The sequence below is a fragment of the Arvicola amphibius genome, chromosome 6, assembly GCF_903992535.2.
Source record: "Arvicola amphibius chromosome 6, mArvAmp1.2, whole genome shotgun sequence".
In the NCBI taxonomy this organism is placed as follows: domain Eukaryota; kingdom Metazoa; phylum Chordata; class Mammalia; order Rodentia; family Cricetidae; genus Arvicola; species Arvicola amphibius.
Genome location: NC_052052.2, coordinates 61065897 through 61081388, shown reverse-complemented (window position 1 = coordinate 61081388; position 15492 = coordinate 61065897). Strand labels below are relative to the sequence as shown.

The window sequence follows — 15492 nt, the reverse complement described above, 5'->3', positions numbered from 1 at the left end:
CAGTGGGAGGTGAATGAAAGCGTAAAGAATTGGAGAAAAGTGTCCATTTTAATGCTTAGCTTTCACAAGAAATGGACAGTTATATAGACATGTAGATCAAAAAAAGCATAACTATATAATGTCCAAAATAAGAGCCAAGGACCAAGAGAGAGAGAGAGATCCAATGATGTCATTCTCTTCAGGGTGTTCTTAGCCTTTTTCCTGGTCCTTTATGGACTGGGGATCTTCTCTTTCTGACCATGATAGATGAGGGGATATCATGAGAGTGTATATACATTTTGTGCTTTGCTTTGGAGGAAAGGGTCTGTATTAACTACTTTTCTGTCACTTGATAAAATACCATAATCAAAGCAACTTGTAGAAGAAATAGTTTAATTTTGTTTATGCTTCCAGAGTGTTGGAATCCATAATGGTGGGTACAGCGTGCCAGCTGACAGTAGGCATGGCAGCAGGAACAGGAAACAGATTTCATCTTGAACTTCAAGTACATAGCAGAGAGTGAGTGAGATTTCAGCTCTCAAAGTCCACCCATAGTGACATAACTTACTCCAGAAAGGAGAAAGCCACTGAAACTTCACCAAACAGTGACACCAATCCAATAGTGTGAGGGACATTTCTCACTGAAACCACCACATGTGAACTAATGTTTGTCATTACTTGGGGGAAGATAAAGAGCGATAGACAGGAAAGAAAGGTGAAGGAAGCCTTGTCTCTGAGCCTGTTTCTTCGGTGTTCTAATGTTCTTTATATCAAAGTTCTCTGAATTGCAAAATGGTATAGTTTGCAGAATTGTTTTCTGAGCCTGAGCAACTATTTACATATTAACAAAGAGGTTCTATAAAAATTCTAAGTTCAAGCATTCCAAACCAATGTTGCTATAATTTTTGAAGTGAACTAGAAGCATCAATTTTATTTGAAGATTGTTGACTGGTTCCAATGTGCTGGTAGGTTTGGGGAACTTTTTAAATAATACAAAATGAAGTTCCTAGTCTTTAGACAGATAAAGGAACTAAACAGGCATGTTTGTGGGGCAAGTGAGATAGCACACTGGGTAAAGTCTGTACCAAGCCTGATGACATGATTTTGATTCTTTATTTATTGTGATAGAAGGAGAGACCCAACTCCTAAGACCTGGCCTCTGATTATTACACATGTATTATGGCATTTGTGCACACATGTGTAAATACACATAGAGGGAGATGGAGGGAGGGAAGGAAGAAGGGAGGAAAAGAGAGAGGGAGGGAGGGAGGGAGGGAGGGAGGGAGAGAGAGAGAGAGAGAGAGAGAGAGAGAGAGAGAGAGAGAGAAAGAAAGAAAGAGATTTTAAAAAATAAAAATATTTATGAAGGCAAAGCCAGATGATCAAATCTGTATTTTCTCTTTCTTTTTAGTTTTCTTCAACCTCTTCCTCCCTACTATCAGAAGCAGTTGTTTTTTTCCTCATTTTTTATTAAAAATTTCCATCTCCTCCCCTCCTCCTCCCCCTTCCCTCCCCTCCACTCCACCCATACCCCCACTCCCTCCCTCTCCAGGCCAAAGAGCCATCAGGGTTCCCTTCACTATGTTAAGTCCAAGGTCCTCCCAACTCCCCCTAAGTCCAGGAAGGTGAGCAACCAAACTGACAAGGCTCACAGAGGGCCCCTCCATGCTGTAGAGTCCAAGCTCATCGCCACTGTCCTTGGTTTCTCAGTCCTCCTCCACCATCAGCCACATTCAGAGAGTCTGGTTTGGTCCCCTGTTCCATCAGTCCCATTCCAACTGGACTTGGTGGTCTCCTGTTAGTTCTGTCCCACCGGCTCAATGGGTGAACGCACCCCTCACGGTCCTGACTTCTCAGAAGCAGTTGTAAACAAAATAGTACCCAACTCAAAATCCACTAAATATTTATCCATATCTTTGAGGAAAATCTCGTGTCAACTGAAATCTGTACCTCAACAATACCCCTGTACTTTTCATAATATATTGCTATAGCTTATTTATGTCTGAGTCTACATATATTGATAAATACATAAAAGTTAGGTAATATATTCAATTTCAATTTCATCATATCAATGCATGTTCATAAAGCCATATATTTTGAAGAAATATCACTAAATTTTTAAATATAAGAATATCATCTAGTGTCCTCATTGTTGTCTAAGTTCTCTGGGATTGTGGATTTTAAGCTGGTTTTCTTTGCTGAGAGAGACTTACATAGATCTAATCTATAAGGGAAGTAGAAAAAGACAAGATCTCCTGAGTAAATTCAGAGCATGGGGACCTTGGGAGAGGGTTGAAGGAGGAAAGAGAAGCAGGGAGGGGAGCAGAGAAAATTGCAGAGCTCAATAAAAATCAATAAAACAAAAAGAAAAAAAGAATATCATCTAAGTTGTTGAGCAATGTAACTCATTTTGGCCCAGTAATGTTGTTATACTTCCTGTTTTGAAGAATAGTCTTAGAAATTATTTAGCTTCAAAGACTTCTCACACATTAGAAATCATGCAGTGGAACATCCCAGATGTTCAAAAGAGTCTATTCCTTCTTGTTTTCTGTAGTGTGGTACTTAGTTTTATCAGGAATAACCTCGGTTGAAGAAATGCTTCTGTCAGATTGCTTGTAGGCATGCCAATTTTATAGGGTATTATGTTGATTAATAGGGCATTATGTTAATTAAAGATTGATGTAGGAGGGCCCAACTCACTGAAGGCAGTGTCACACTCGGGCTCATGGTTCTAGGATACACACACACACACACACACACACACACACACACACATCAGATTGAGCAAACTGTGGGGAGTACTCCTCCATAGCCTCTGCTTCAGTTCCTGCCTCAGGTTCCTGTGCTAACTTCTCTCAACAAAGAAATGTGACCTGAGAGCAGTAAGTAAGATGACATAAATCCCTCTTTTCAAAGTTGCTTTTGGTCACGGTATTTTATCTCAGCAGTAGAAACCCTAAGACATATAATGTAAGAAGATTATTTGGATATGTATGTAGTATACAATAACATTATATAATCATCACCTGTTATTTATTTCTCACAGATGTTAAGATTATGTTTATTCTTATTGATTTTGCATGATAAAACACTGTGACAAAAAGCAGCTTCAGGAAAAAAGTGGGTTATATTGTTGATCCTTCTGGTCACAGCCCAGCGTTGAAGGATATCACAGCAAGAACTTCAAGAGCTGAAGCAGAGACCATAGAGCAGTATTGCCTCAGCTTGCTCACTGACTCATGCTTAGCCAGCTGTCTTATAGCTGTCTAGGGTCCACCTGCCTAGGGATATGACTGTCCTTAATGGCTTGGGCCCTTCCCCCTCCATAATCAAGAAAATATCTCACAGACAAAACCACAAGCCAGTCTGATGGAGGCAGTTTTTCAGTTGAGGTTCCCTCTTCCCAAGTGACACCAGGTTGTATCAAGTTGACAGTATGAACTAATCACTACTGTGTTCATTCAGTAATAATGAAAGAAGAAAAGGAGATGCTTATCACCAGACTCAGAAAGCCAAGGACTATTTCTTAACATGTGGAATAAGATTGAAATGTAAAAGTCCCTCTGACATGACAGCATAATAGGGAATATGAGGGGCAATGAAGAGGTTTATAGACAGGAAGAAGGGTAAAGGAGAGGGTAATGGGGGAAAGACAAAATGTTTTATTTCATGTGTCATATATATTTATATATAAATTATTATTTATATATATTCATATACATGTTGTATGTGCCAGATGAAAATAAAAGCAAGACTATATGGAATATGGAAAGCAGAAAGGAGACTATTTGGGGAGTATCAATGAGGAGATAGCAGGAGAGATAAGTTGACAGTGTGGCCTTGTTGAAGGCAGTGCATCAATGAAAGTGGACATTTGAGGTTTCAAAAGCCCGTTACATTCTCAGTTAGCCTTCTCATACCCCCCACCTCGTGGTTGTAGTCTCTATATGTAATCTTGCAGCTACTGCTCCAGCACCATGTTGCCTGCTGCATGCCTGCTACCATGGTCCCTGCCTCAGCTTCTGAACTGTAAGCAAGTCCTGAAACTATACTTGTTCAGGTTCATCCTAAAGCCTCTGGAAAATCACAAGTAATGTACTTTATTACTGTTCACCATCCATCATTCCCTTCCAAAGAAAACAGTGAAGTCTGATATTAAATACTGGGAGAGTAAGTCACATGAAGAGTCTTTTCATTTATCAAAATCTTTGAGGGAAAAATTAGAAGATTATGGATAGGGAGTTTCCTGGGAGTTAGATAGACCTTTTGGAGCAAGGTCAGCCCACATCAGTCATGATGTGTGAGCAGAGTGACACATCATGTGACAGTGGCCTGTTATCCAGGCATTTCTGCCTTATGTAAGGAACAGGATAGCTAGCTCTGATAGTACAGGCCACAACTTTGCATGAGTCCAAGACAAATGGCCTCTTGCTAACACTCACATAAGGACTGGTACCATTTAAGATTAAACAGAAGTCAATTCTAAGCCCCAGTGTGTCTAGGTTCTCCAGAGGAGATAGTTAGCCCCTTAGCCTCTGGGTGATTGCAATGGACCTCTTCCGTCATAAATGACAGCAAGTTGTTTCCTGATAACAGAAAATTGTTTTGTGCATTCATTTTCCTTTGGACTTTTATTAATGCCAACATCTTTGGACTTGTATATATATATATATGTGTGTGTGTGTGTGTGTGTGTGTGTGTGTATACCTATATGCCTATGGTGTCTTATATATAATTACATAGAGTTGAAGACACATTTGCTAACAAAGGATATGTGATAATGAAGTCTGTCACGGAGTCTTCTGATCTTACCACATTATACAGTAGAGACAGACTATTTAGAGTAGTGGATACTCTCTTCTAAGCTTAGTTATGGCAGCAGCTAGAAGACATTGAGTATAGGAAGTGTGTAAGCAGAGACTGCTTGTTCATGACCCAAATAGTCACACAGCAACTATATTACTTACAATAATATTTGGTTTATTAGCTCAAGCTTCCTATTAACTAACTCTTACATCTTGAATCAACCCATTTCTATTAATCAATGTATCACCATGAGACTGTGGCCTACTAGTAAGTTTCCAGCATTTGTCTCCTTATGGAGACTTTGTCTCCAGCATCTATATGGCGTTACTTTGAATCTGCTTACTCTCTATATATATCTCTGTTCAGATTTCCCACCTGGCTTTATTCTGCCCTGCCATAGGCCAAAGTAGCTTTTTTTTTTAATTAACCAAAGGTAATAAAACATATTCACAGCATACAGAGGGAAATTCCACATCATCTCCCTTTATCTGTTTAAATAAAAAGGAAGGTTTTAACTTTAACATAGTAAAATTAAATATAACAAAACATGTATTAAGCAATAATTAAACTTACATTATTTAGTCTATTTGTATCTGGAAAGTTTCATATCAAATTTATCTTTTATCATAACTAAGGAAAGCTATAACTATCTGTCTTCAACTCCAACAAAGACCTCAGAAGGATATATTACCTAAGTAAATCGAAGTGCTTTGTAAGCAATTTCCAAAGTTCTAGAAATGAGAGAGGCATCTTGCTCCCTGGATAGTCACCAAATTTCTTCTGTAACTTTGAGAAATCCATCCTCAGCCTATAGACCCATACTATTTTCATGAAGCAGGAAATTTGGAGATCTGTTTTGCCTTGTACTGGCAAAGTTTGTTAGTTGCTTTCTTCTATGTACTGCAGAATATTTGGCAGACTCTTTCATGATTCAGGAACCCTGAAGGACCATTTTATTTTCTTTTGGCAAATTCAACAGTCACTTTTCTATGGGTCCTGTGTGTTCAGTTCATACAGCATACCATCAAGCAGTTCAGGCAAGAGCAGTTTCCTGTCCAAATGACTTGCCTTGTCACATTGAATGCAAATAATGTAACAAGTTTCTTCAATGCCCATCAACCTCTATGAATGGTTCTGCAAGAAGCAGACATACCTCATTGTCGAGAAAAGTCTGTTACTGAAATATTTTAAGTACCATGTTTTGTAGGTTTTTGAAATGTTTGAAGAATACCTAACCATCTGTAATATATCTCTGTATATCTAGAAAATCTAACATGACTATAAGTTTGACTATTATAAATGACTATTAATGTGTATTTCTTAATTATACATTATATTTTTAAATCAGCTGCATAAACATAATACCTTAAATGATCAGAAATACATATACATGGTGTAACAAATTAACCTTAAATTTGTATCAATAGACCAAAGTTCATACCAATGTAAATTATTCATTTCTAAATAATATCCCCTTTAAATGAAAACAAATATTTATAAACAATCATTTTGGGAATTTGGGTGTTGTTTTCTCCGAACTGCTTCCTGCTGATGGGTGAAGTATTTTTAGGGTTCACAGAGATCTTTCAGGGGGTCTTGTTCCATAAAACCTCATTAAACTTGAAGTAATCCACAGGTTCTTGTCTTCTATGAAAACAAAAGCAGAACCTCTTTTCCAAAGCAATATATTTTTAAACCCAAATTTTGAAGTCAAGATATCTTTATGTTGGTTTAACTTAGCAGCCCCCAGAATCAAATGTCTCTGTGAAGTGAGCTCATTAACAGTTGAAAAATTAAAAACAATGCAATAATATACATAATTCAGATTCTGTGTGTATTGTTCAACTTTGCATGGCTTTTTATTTACTTTATTACTTTTTAATATTTTATTCTCTTTATTTCTTTAATATATGACTATCTGTACTCTTGTGTATATTCTTTTTTCCTCTCTACATATATTTTTAAACACACTGTGATTCACTCAAAGATTTATTTTTAGTCTGAATCTGTTTTTATTTGTATCTGTAATCGTTTTCTGTCCAGTTGTGCTTTTTTAAAAAAAAAAAATGTTAAGCACGCATGGCTAGGACCTACTCTGCCTATTTCCTCTGCCTTGTCCATCGTAGTGGAGGTATATTTACCACCTCTGAGAGCCATGCTCACTAGCCCAGGGAAACAGCAGGTCTCTGTTGCCATTAAGCAACTAGTAGCATGCTGTTCACAAACCCCATTTAAGTGCAGAACCTCCCAAAAGAGCCAGAGTTAGTGCTGCCAGCATGAACCAGGAAACCATTTATTAAAGAGGCCATGCAGTTTTTGCTGCTAATGCTAAGACAGGAAGCCTTCTCTTAAAGGAGCCATGCTTCTGCTCACTGCCAGCAAACAGAGCCTATGTAAAAAAAAGTGGCTACCAAGAAACTGTACTTGGCTCCTATTTTAGTGGGTCTAGAAGCTCGCTCTCTCTCTAAAACTTTTTTAGGTCTTATGTGGATCTATGCACCATGGAGTGGGTGCCATTTGTAACCTGAGACTACTCGTTCATTTCCCTGCCTCTTAGAGCTGAATAATCACACAGAAATGCTATTAATTACAACAATGTTTGGCCTATTAGCTCAGGCTTCTTATTAACTAACTCTTACATCTTAAATTAACCAATTTCTATTAATTGATGTATCATTATGAGGCTGTGGCCTACCAGTAAGGTTCCAACATCTGTCTCCTTCAGCAGCTACATGGCGTCTCTTTGACTCCACCTACTCTCTCTATATATCCCTGTTTCTGTTTCCTGCCTGGCTTTATTCTTTCTTGCCATAGTCTAAAGCAACTTCTTTATTAACCAATGGTAATAAAACATATTCACAGCATTCAGAGGGAAATCCCACATAAAATATACTTAATTAATATTTATTTTTTATTTCATTGATAGCAATGCATAGTTTCAAAAATAAATCTTATAGGTTAAAGTTGTCTTCTATCAACTTTTAACCAAATAACACACTGGAGATTTTGTTTCTCATTATTTTGATCTTGTGCTTAGTAGTTTGAGAATTGTAATGGCTTATATTCATTGTCAGCCTGACATGTGTGAGTAGGGACCTCAGTTGAGAAATTGCCTCTACCACATAATCCTGGATGGCATGTCTGTCAGCCATTTTATTGATTTGTAATTGTTATAAGCGACCTCATTCCACTGAGGGTGGTACCGTCGTGGGGCAGATGGGCCTAAGTTATATAAGGAAGGTAGCTGAATGTGAACCTGGAAACAAGCCAGTAATCAGGAATCCTTCATGATTTGGGGTCCAGACTCCTTCCTTAAGTCCCAGCCTTGGTTTCCCTCGATGATGGACTGTTATCTATAACCTGAAAGAAATGTTTTCCTCCCCCAGATTGGTATTGGTTATTCTGTTTATTCCAACAACAGAAAAAGGATCCTATTTCTCAAGGCAGAATAACTTTCCCTTTGGAATCCCACTGCTGTCTGAGGAGGCAGTAGCTAGGACTGTTTCCACTTAGCTCCTCGGTCCATTGCATTAACAGTCATGAGAGAGACACCATATTAGTCACATCTATTACCCTAAATGAGATGGAATTAGACCATGTCTGGAAATCAGAAGATTGGCAATACCCATCACTACTCTTGTGTCAAAGCATTTTTTTTATTCCTTATTTCCAAATTTTTCTACCTCATCATTTTCTAGAATATCTTGTTTTTTCTATATGACCATAATCAACAAATGCAAAGGGCAACTCTCAATCCTTGCCTTATTTGACCTGTCAACACCTTCTGATAGAGTTGATGTCTATACTTCACCTTGCTCTGCTTTGTATGTAGCAGTCACTGACAGAGCACCTCACCATTGGTGACATTCAAGGCTATGCTATTTATTGTTTTCTTCTCCCCTTTTCTCCCACTTCTTTATTTTTAGGAGTTTAAATCCTTGGACATCTCCTTTTTTTTTCTTAGTTTACATTTTTTTCTGATTTCATAGCATTTGTTAATACAATCCTTAAATACTTTATTAATGTCATTGCAGCCACCCCAAAATTTAAATAAATGTAGAAGACTTTTCTCCTGAATTTAAGATTAATTAAGTTAAAAGTCAGCTTAACATTATATTTTGTGTCTGTTTTCCTAAATCGTACTCCCAAACTCCCCCACACAGAATCCCTTCCTAAATAGCAACAATTCTTTCACTTATTCTGAACAAAACCTTGGAATCATCTTTGCGTAAGACATTCCCAACCTCCAATCAATTGGGAAATTATCATGGGTTTCTTCTAAAAACACTCTTTGACTATCCTCATCACTTCTGTTCTTACAACCCTGACATGCATTTCATCATTTATCAAGTTTCCTAACCAGGAAGTTCTCATCTGTCTGGCCACAGTGAACTGTTATTTCTTCCTGTTGGTCAGGGACACCTGTCTCAGCTGCGCCCTTGCGGGAGAATTGTCTGTAATCTGTCAATCATGTTTTAAATAAAATGCTGATTGGCTAGGCAGAAAGTATAGGCGGGAAAACAAGATAGGAAATACAAATGATGTAATGAGAACAGGAGAACTCTGGGAAGGAGGAAGTTGATTCCTCCTACTCCTGCCCAGATCACCAAAGCAGCTGGATGTGATCTGCCCCACTGAAAACATGTAGTGAGCCAAATGGCTAACATAGATCAGAAAAATGGGTTAATCAAGATGTGAGAGTTAGCCAGTGAGAGGCTAGAGCTAATGGGTCAATCAGCTTTATAACTTTAGAGACATATGTGTGATTTTCTTTGGGGCTAAACAGTTGTAGGGTACCAGACGGTACAGAAACCCAAACAAGCAGGCCTGGCCCCTTCATGTTACACGCCCTACCTTCTGTGTGGCATGAATTTCTTAGCCATCCATCTACTTTGCCTTTTCTCTAAGACTTCCCTAAGGTCATTCTGTTCCAGATTATTATCCTCATTTTACATCTTGGACTCTGGACTTCTTCCTCTTCCTCTGCATAGTTTGTTTTCCAATGGCTTTCGTTACCTTATAGAGCACTGTATAACCTTTCAAATGTATTGTGTTTAGTATCTGCTTTTTCCTGGCTAGAGTATGGCTAGAGTAGGCTTTCAGGGCCTAATGATTGTAGAACTTTCTCATCAGTGAGTGTATCCTGCATACATGAAACAATGCATACACTGATTAATTTTTTTGAAAATGAGAAAATGGAAGGAAAATAAGAACAAAACACTGCCCCATCTCTAAAGCCACTCTACCTCAAAGAGATATTTTTAATTGAATCTATCACTAAATACATAACTAAATATAATAATCATGCCACTTTCCCCATTTTAGAATTGCATGTTGAATTCTTGCTAAGTTTTTGACCTGTGGAAAGGAGGGGGAGACTACAAATAGAAATATCCATGTTAATAAAATGACAGAATATGTAAGTATATCAAATCTACTGTTCTTATTTAAACATGCTGAGTTTCAGAATATTGAAAGAAATTATATATTTGGTATGTTGCTATTCTGACATTTAAAAATAAAACAAAAAGAAGTTGTTTAAATCAAACCTAAATAAAGTATCAGAACATTATAAAAGAGCCATTCATAAATGTTTTAAAATGAAGATCTAGGGCTGGGAAGATGACTGAGTCAGACAGGAAACAACTTTCTACATGAATCCTTATTCCTAGCACCCATGAAAAGGCATGTTTTATGACACATAGCTATCTCTTTCATGGCAGGGGGTGTTGATGTAGAGACATGTAAATGCTAGAGCTCATTGACCACAGAGTTTATGTAACTGTTGATTTCTGGGCTCAATGAGAGAACTTGTATATAACAAGGTTAAGAGCAGCTGAGGAAAATACAGGATATAAACTTCAGACCTCTACAGGCATACACACACACATGCATTCATGTCTATGCACACACAAGCATGTACTTAGACATATCCTACACACACACACACACACACACACACACACACACACCTGATTTCTGTAAGTATTCATGGGTTTCTTAAAGGTGAGTCTTGACAAGCTCTCTACCTTCACACAGCGGACTGAACCATAACTAAGTGCTCTACCCCTTACCTGATGCCCAGTGCACATCCTACATTATTTTAGAGCACTGTTACACTAGCAGTGTGTCTGAATCCCAACAAAGCCTGCTTATCAATATTATCATTAAAACAGCACCCGAAAATCTGAAAACAGATATAAATATAAGGGTAGAAAATACTTCACAGTGTAGAATCGTGAGTCCCAAAGATCTCAGCAAATGAGGAACATACAGTTATACAGAAGTCTAGAGAGCAAGTTAACTGAGTACAAAATGCTAGTTGTTTAGCTACTGTTGAAAAAAATAATATATTTAACAGTGAATATATAGAAATACTGTATGACTATTTTAGAATGGACATGTCAGAGAGACTTTCACAATTTTAGACTTCCAGAGCTCCTCTATATAACCCTTAGTGGACAGTTCTTAGGACGTGAACTTGAATTCCTGTTACATTACATCAGCCTAAGCTTGAGCATGTGCTAGAGTTACCAAGGCAGTAAAGCACCTCAAAATCATTTTGATTACAAAAATTAGAATAAACCTTGAGTTTTTCCACTAAAGATGTCTCAAGGAATATGTATCTATGTGAAAATAGTTCATATATATATATATATATATATATATATATATATATATATCCATGTGAAAGTTTTATGTCCCTTTCAACATTAAAACTTGTCTATTTTTTTAAATAATAAAATTTAATGGTAGCTCTATATGGTACTGAGTTATATCTTTGTTCAAGTCTCTGATATGCTGCCAGCATATTCCACCTGCACCCTTCACTCCTTGTTGTTTTTCTAAACATTTTCACTCCTTCTGTTTCAGTCACTGCTCCATTGCTGTGAAGAGACCCCATTACCAGAATTACTTTCATAAAGGAAAGCATTTAATCAAGGGTTGCTTACAGTTTCAGAGAGTATGGCAACATACAGGCATGCATGGTACTGGAGAAGAAGCTGAGAGCTTTACATTCTGATCCTTAGGCAGCAGGCAGAGAGAGACTGAGCCCCAGTCTCTCTGGGGCATGGCTTTGAAACCTCAAAGCCCACCTTCAGTGGCACACTTCCTCCAACAAGGCCACACCTACTCCATCAGGGCGACCCGTCCTAGTATTTCTAATCCTTTCAAACAGCTCTGCTCCCTGCTGACTGGACATTCAAATATATGAGCCTATGTGAGTCATTCTTATTCAAACCACCACATCTACTATCATATCAGATGTGCTTTTATATATCTGTATAAAACCTTACTTGTGAATAAGAGAAAACATGAGATTTGCCTTTTTTTGAGAATGACTTTATCACTTAGTGATTATCTCCAGTTGCATCCATTTTCTTTCAAATAATGTAACTTTGTTCTTCCTGGTGGAAAAAAAATTCCACTGTGTCCTTTATATCACACACATCATCTTCATCCATTCCTGTGATGGACACTCAGTTTCCTTCCATAGCTTAGCTACTGTGAGTAGTGCTGCAGTAACATTGTCCAAGTATCTCTTTGGCCTACTGACTTGAAGTCCTTTGGTAAGTACCCAAGAATGGTCGAGATAGATCACAGGAGAGATCTAGTTTTATTTTTTGAACTTTTATGCTGATTTCTACAATGGTTTTTCTAGTTTTCAATATCATAGTCTTATGTGAGAGTTCTCTTTTGTTGGCATCCTTGCCAGAACTGGCTGTTATTCATTTTTGTAATGACTTCTGTTCTGTCTGGAGGGAGAGGACCTCTTAATGTAGTTGTAATTGCATGTCTGTGATGGCTAGGAAATGACCTTCAAAATGTCTAATCTCTTCATGGTTTAATTTGTTTTTCTCTTGGACACATCACTACTCGTGCACTGTGTATTTTATTTATTCTCATTTGCTTCCATTTTCCAAATCGTTAGGATGACACAAGTTACAAGAAGGCAGTGTTTTCAGATTATTTCCCCTATTTTATATGCTTACCTCTTTAACCCTTATGTTACAAAACTTTCTGGTTCATAGTGGATGTACTATTTCAATCATAAGAAATGAAACGATAACCCATGATAGAAGCCCAAGAGACAAAAATTTTATGCCTGGTGGGAAGCTATTTCTGTTAAAAAAAAAAATAATTAAACTCTGTGTGCCCTGGCCCAGAAACTGACAGTGAGGCAGCATGTGCTTCCCGAGCTGGCTCTCCACAGAAGGCTGCAGAATGCTAGCAGGGATGGAGCCAGTTACCTAGTTTCTTGATGAAATTCTTTAAATCTGTAAAGAAGTTTAAATGGATTAACGTTGAGAACCGAGTGCCTAAATTAGGCTTCTGTCTTTGTATATGATCTATGATCTATGCCATTTGGCCACCATATGCAGAGAAGTGCATATGCAAGCATACCTTGTTGGGATTTGTAGCCTCATTACCCCCACCCCTTTGTTTTAATTTGAAGCAGTGACTCTGAAACACAAATGTCTCAAAATTTGGGAACAATTATTGTGGAAACATCTCAGAAAATAAGCCCTATAGAAGACGGTGGAGACCAGAAAGAAACTGATCAAACAGAAGATAGCTCTGCTCAACAAAGGGAAATGCAGACATGCTCCCACGAGGATGGCAAAGCCCTGAAGGTAGGCTAGAGCTTAGCTTAGTTCTACACTGTGTCCTTAACCTCATCTAACTCAGATCGTTACATGTGCCATTGATTACATTTGAATCCCTACAATTATGTCTTTTGAAAATACACAGTAAAAATACTTTTGAATCATTTTTAGAACCACTTTGCTATATTTGCAAGATAAAATGAAAATAAACACTATGCTTATAAATCTTAAGATATTCTTGTCTCAGACAGAGGAAAGAATGAAAAACTAATAATAAGTTTATAATTCTTTTTAAGAAAATTAAATATAGCAAAGAAATTTATGCTTTTGTTTGCTTAAATAAAGTTATTTATTCTTACTATGCTCTGCTACTTGACTAATGATAAATTGGTAGTTTCCTATAGAAATTACTATTTGGGGCTGAGGCAGGAGAATCAAGAGCCGTAGGCTAGCCCAGTTTAATTCACAGTGAGGGACCCTATTTTAAAAATCTTTCTTAAAATATTTTTGTTGGTGCTATTTTTCTGTGTATTACTTTATGGATTGTTTTGTTTATTAGTAACTATACATGTACAGCCTAAAGAGTTTGGAAACAAGAAACTCGAGCTCTCATTGACATGCAAGCAAATGTAAACGCTTTTGATTAAATCTACACTTGATTTTAACAGAAAAAAATAACAAAATTGTAGACAGTGTATCTGGAAAATATTGGACTTCGTCACCAACCCCTGGAAATAACCATTATCTTGACTTTTGTCACTTTATCTTTTCGAGTTTTGATCAAGTCTCCTTTCTGTAGCATTATGACGTGAGGTCATGGGAAGCCTGGCTTCTCTCGTCCATTCATTTTCAGTCCTGTAAATAGTATCTCATTGTCTGAACATGCCACACATTGTCAATTACACTGCTGGAATTTGAGAGGCTTCCCTTCAGATTTCCTGCAAATAATGTTGCAATGAATATTCTTGTATATTTCATTTGTTGAGTAAATGTGGCCATTTCTGTAGTAAAAACTGAAACATGAATTATTGCTCCATGGCTGGTAAGTTTCTGAGATGATGGTTGACACTTTTTACTGTATTATGTATGGGGCCACTTTTCTGGACACCCCAGGTGGTGATGGAAATCTCAACACTTAGTATGTTAGACTTTCTCATTTCAGCTACCTCTGTTTATTTTGAGGTTCATCACTGAGGGTTTTTTGTGATTACCAAGGTATTGAGCCTTTTCTTTGTGGTTATTGACCATTTGTAATTCTTTGCAAACTGTCTTTTCATGTCTGTCTATTTTATAAGCTAATTATCTATATTTTTATACATAGAATACACCAGGTATGGGATCTTACTATATATATTTATGAATATACCATATCATATATATACATGTATGTATATACATGTATATGTGTGTGTTTGGATAATAGACTCCCTCTCCACATACACACACACACACACACACACACACACAATCTTCTTCTTTGCCTTTGTCCTAGTAGACGCTGTCTCCCGAAAAACCAAAAAAAAAAAATAATATATTAATTCTAATATGACTCAATTTATCAATTTTCTCCTTATGTAGATAGGAATATAGATATAAACTGATACAAACTTGCTATAATTCTAATTACAAACAGGTCCAATGACCTGGGATGGGTGTGTAAAGTCAGCCCAGCAAAGAAACTCTGACCACATATTTTAGACATTGAGACACCTGCAACCTATAAACTGTAATAAATAAAGATAATAAAAGTCCCTAATTACACCATGTTCCTTCCATCCAGAGGATGAAGAAAGGGTTATCCTTGCAAGACAGAAAACTTTATGTAATTGTTACCTTTTATCAGCCAAACACCATGAAAAATACAACTCCACTTCTGCCTCTACTTCCCATGTTAAAGGCCTAGATGCTCTTGCCATTTATAAGGAGGCAGCTCTTACATATCCTCTTCCTATCTGGGCACAGTGTTAGAGGATCACAAAGGAGCTTTGACTGCTTCTTCATTTCACTGGAGACTACAGAGACTCCTGAACATCTGTGATCTCATAAGCCAAGCCCAGAGAAGACTTTCATTACCTCATACCTAACAAGCCCCAAGCCT

General features: G+C 37.3%; 1 protein-coding gene across 4 annotated transcripts in view; it reads left to right on the top strand.

The window, feature by feature from the left end:
- Nucleotides 1-15492, top strand: part of Cntln (centlein) — a 250041-nt gene that overhangs the window by 172335 nt on the left and 62214 nt on the right. For all 4 annotated transcript variants that reach the window (XM_038333679.1, XM_038333678.1, XM_038333677.1 and 1 more), the window contains one exon: nt 13244-13421. In XM_038333679.1, coding sequence (XP_038189607.1) covers nt 13244-13421 — 178 coding nt within the window. The remainder of the gene's footprint in view (nt 1-13243; nt 13422-15492) is intronic.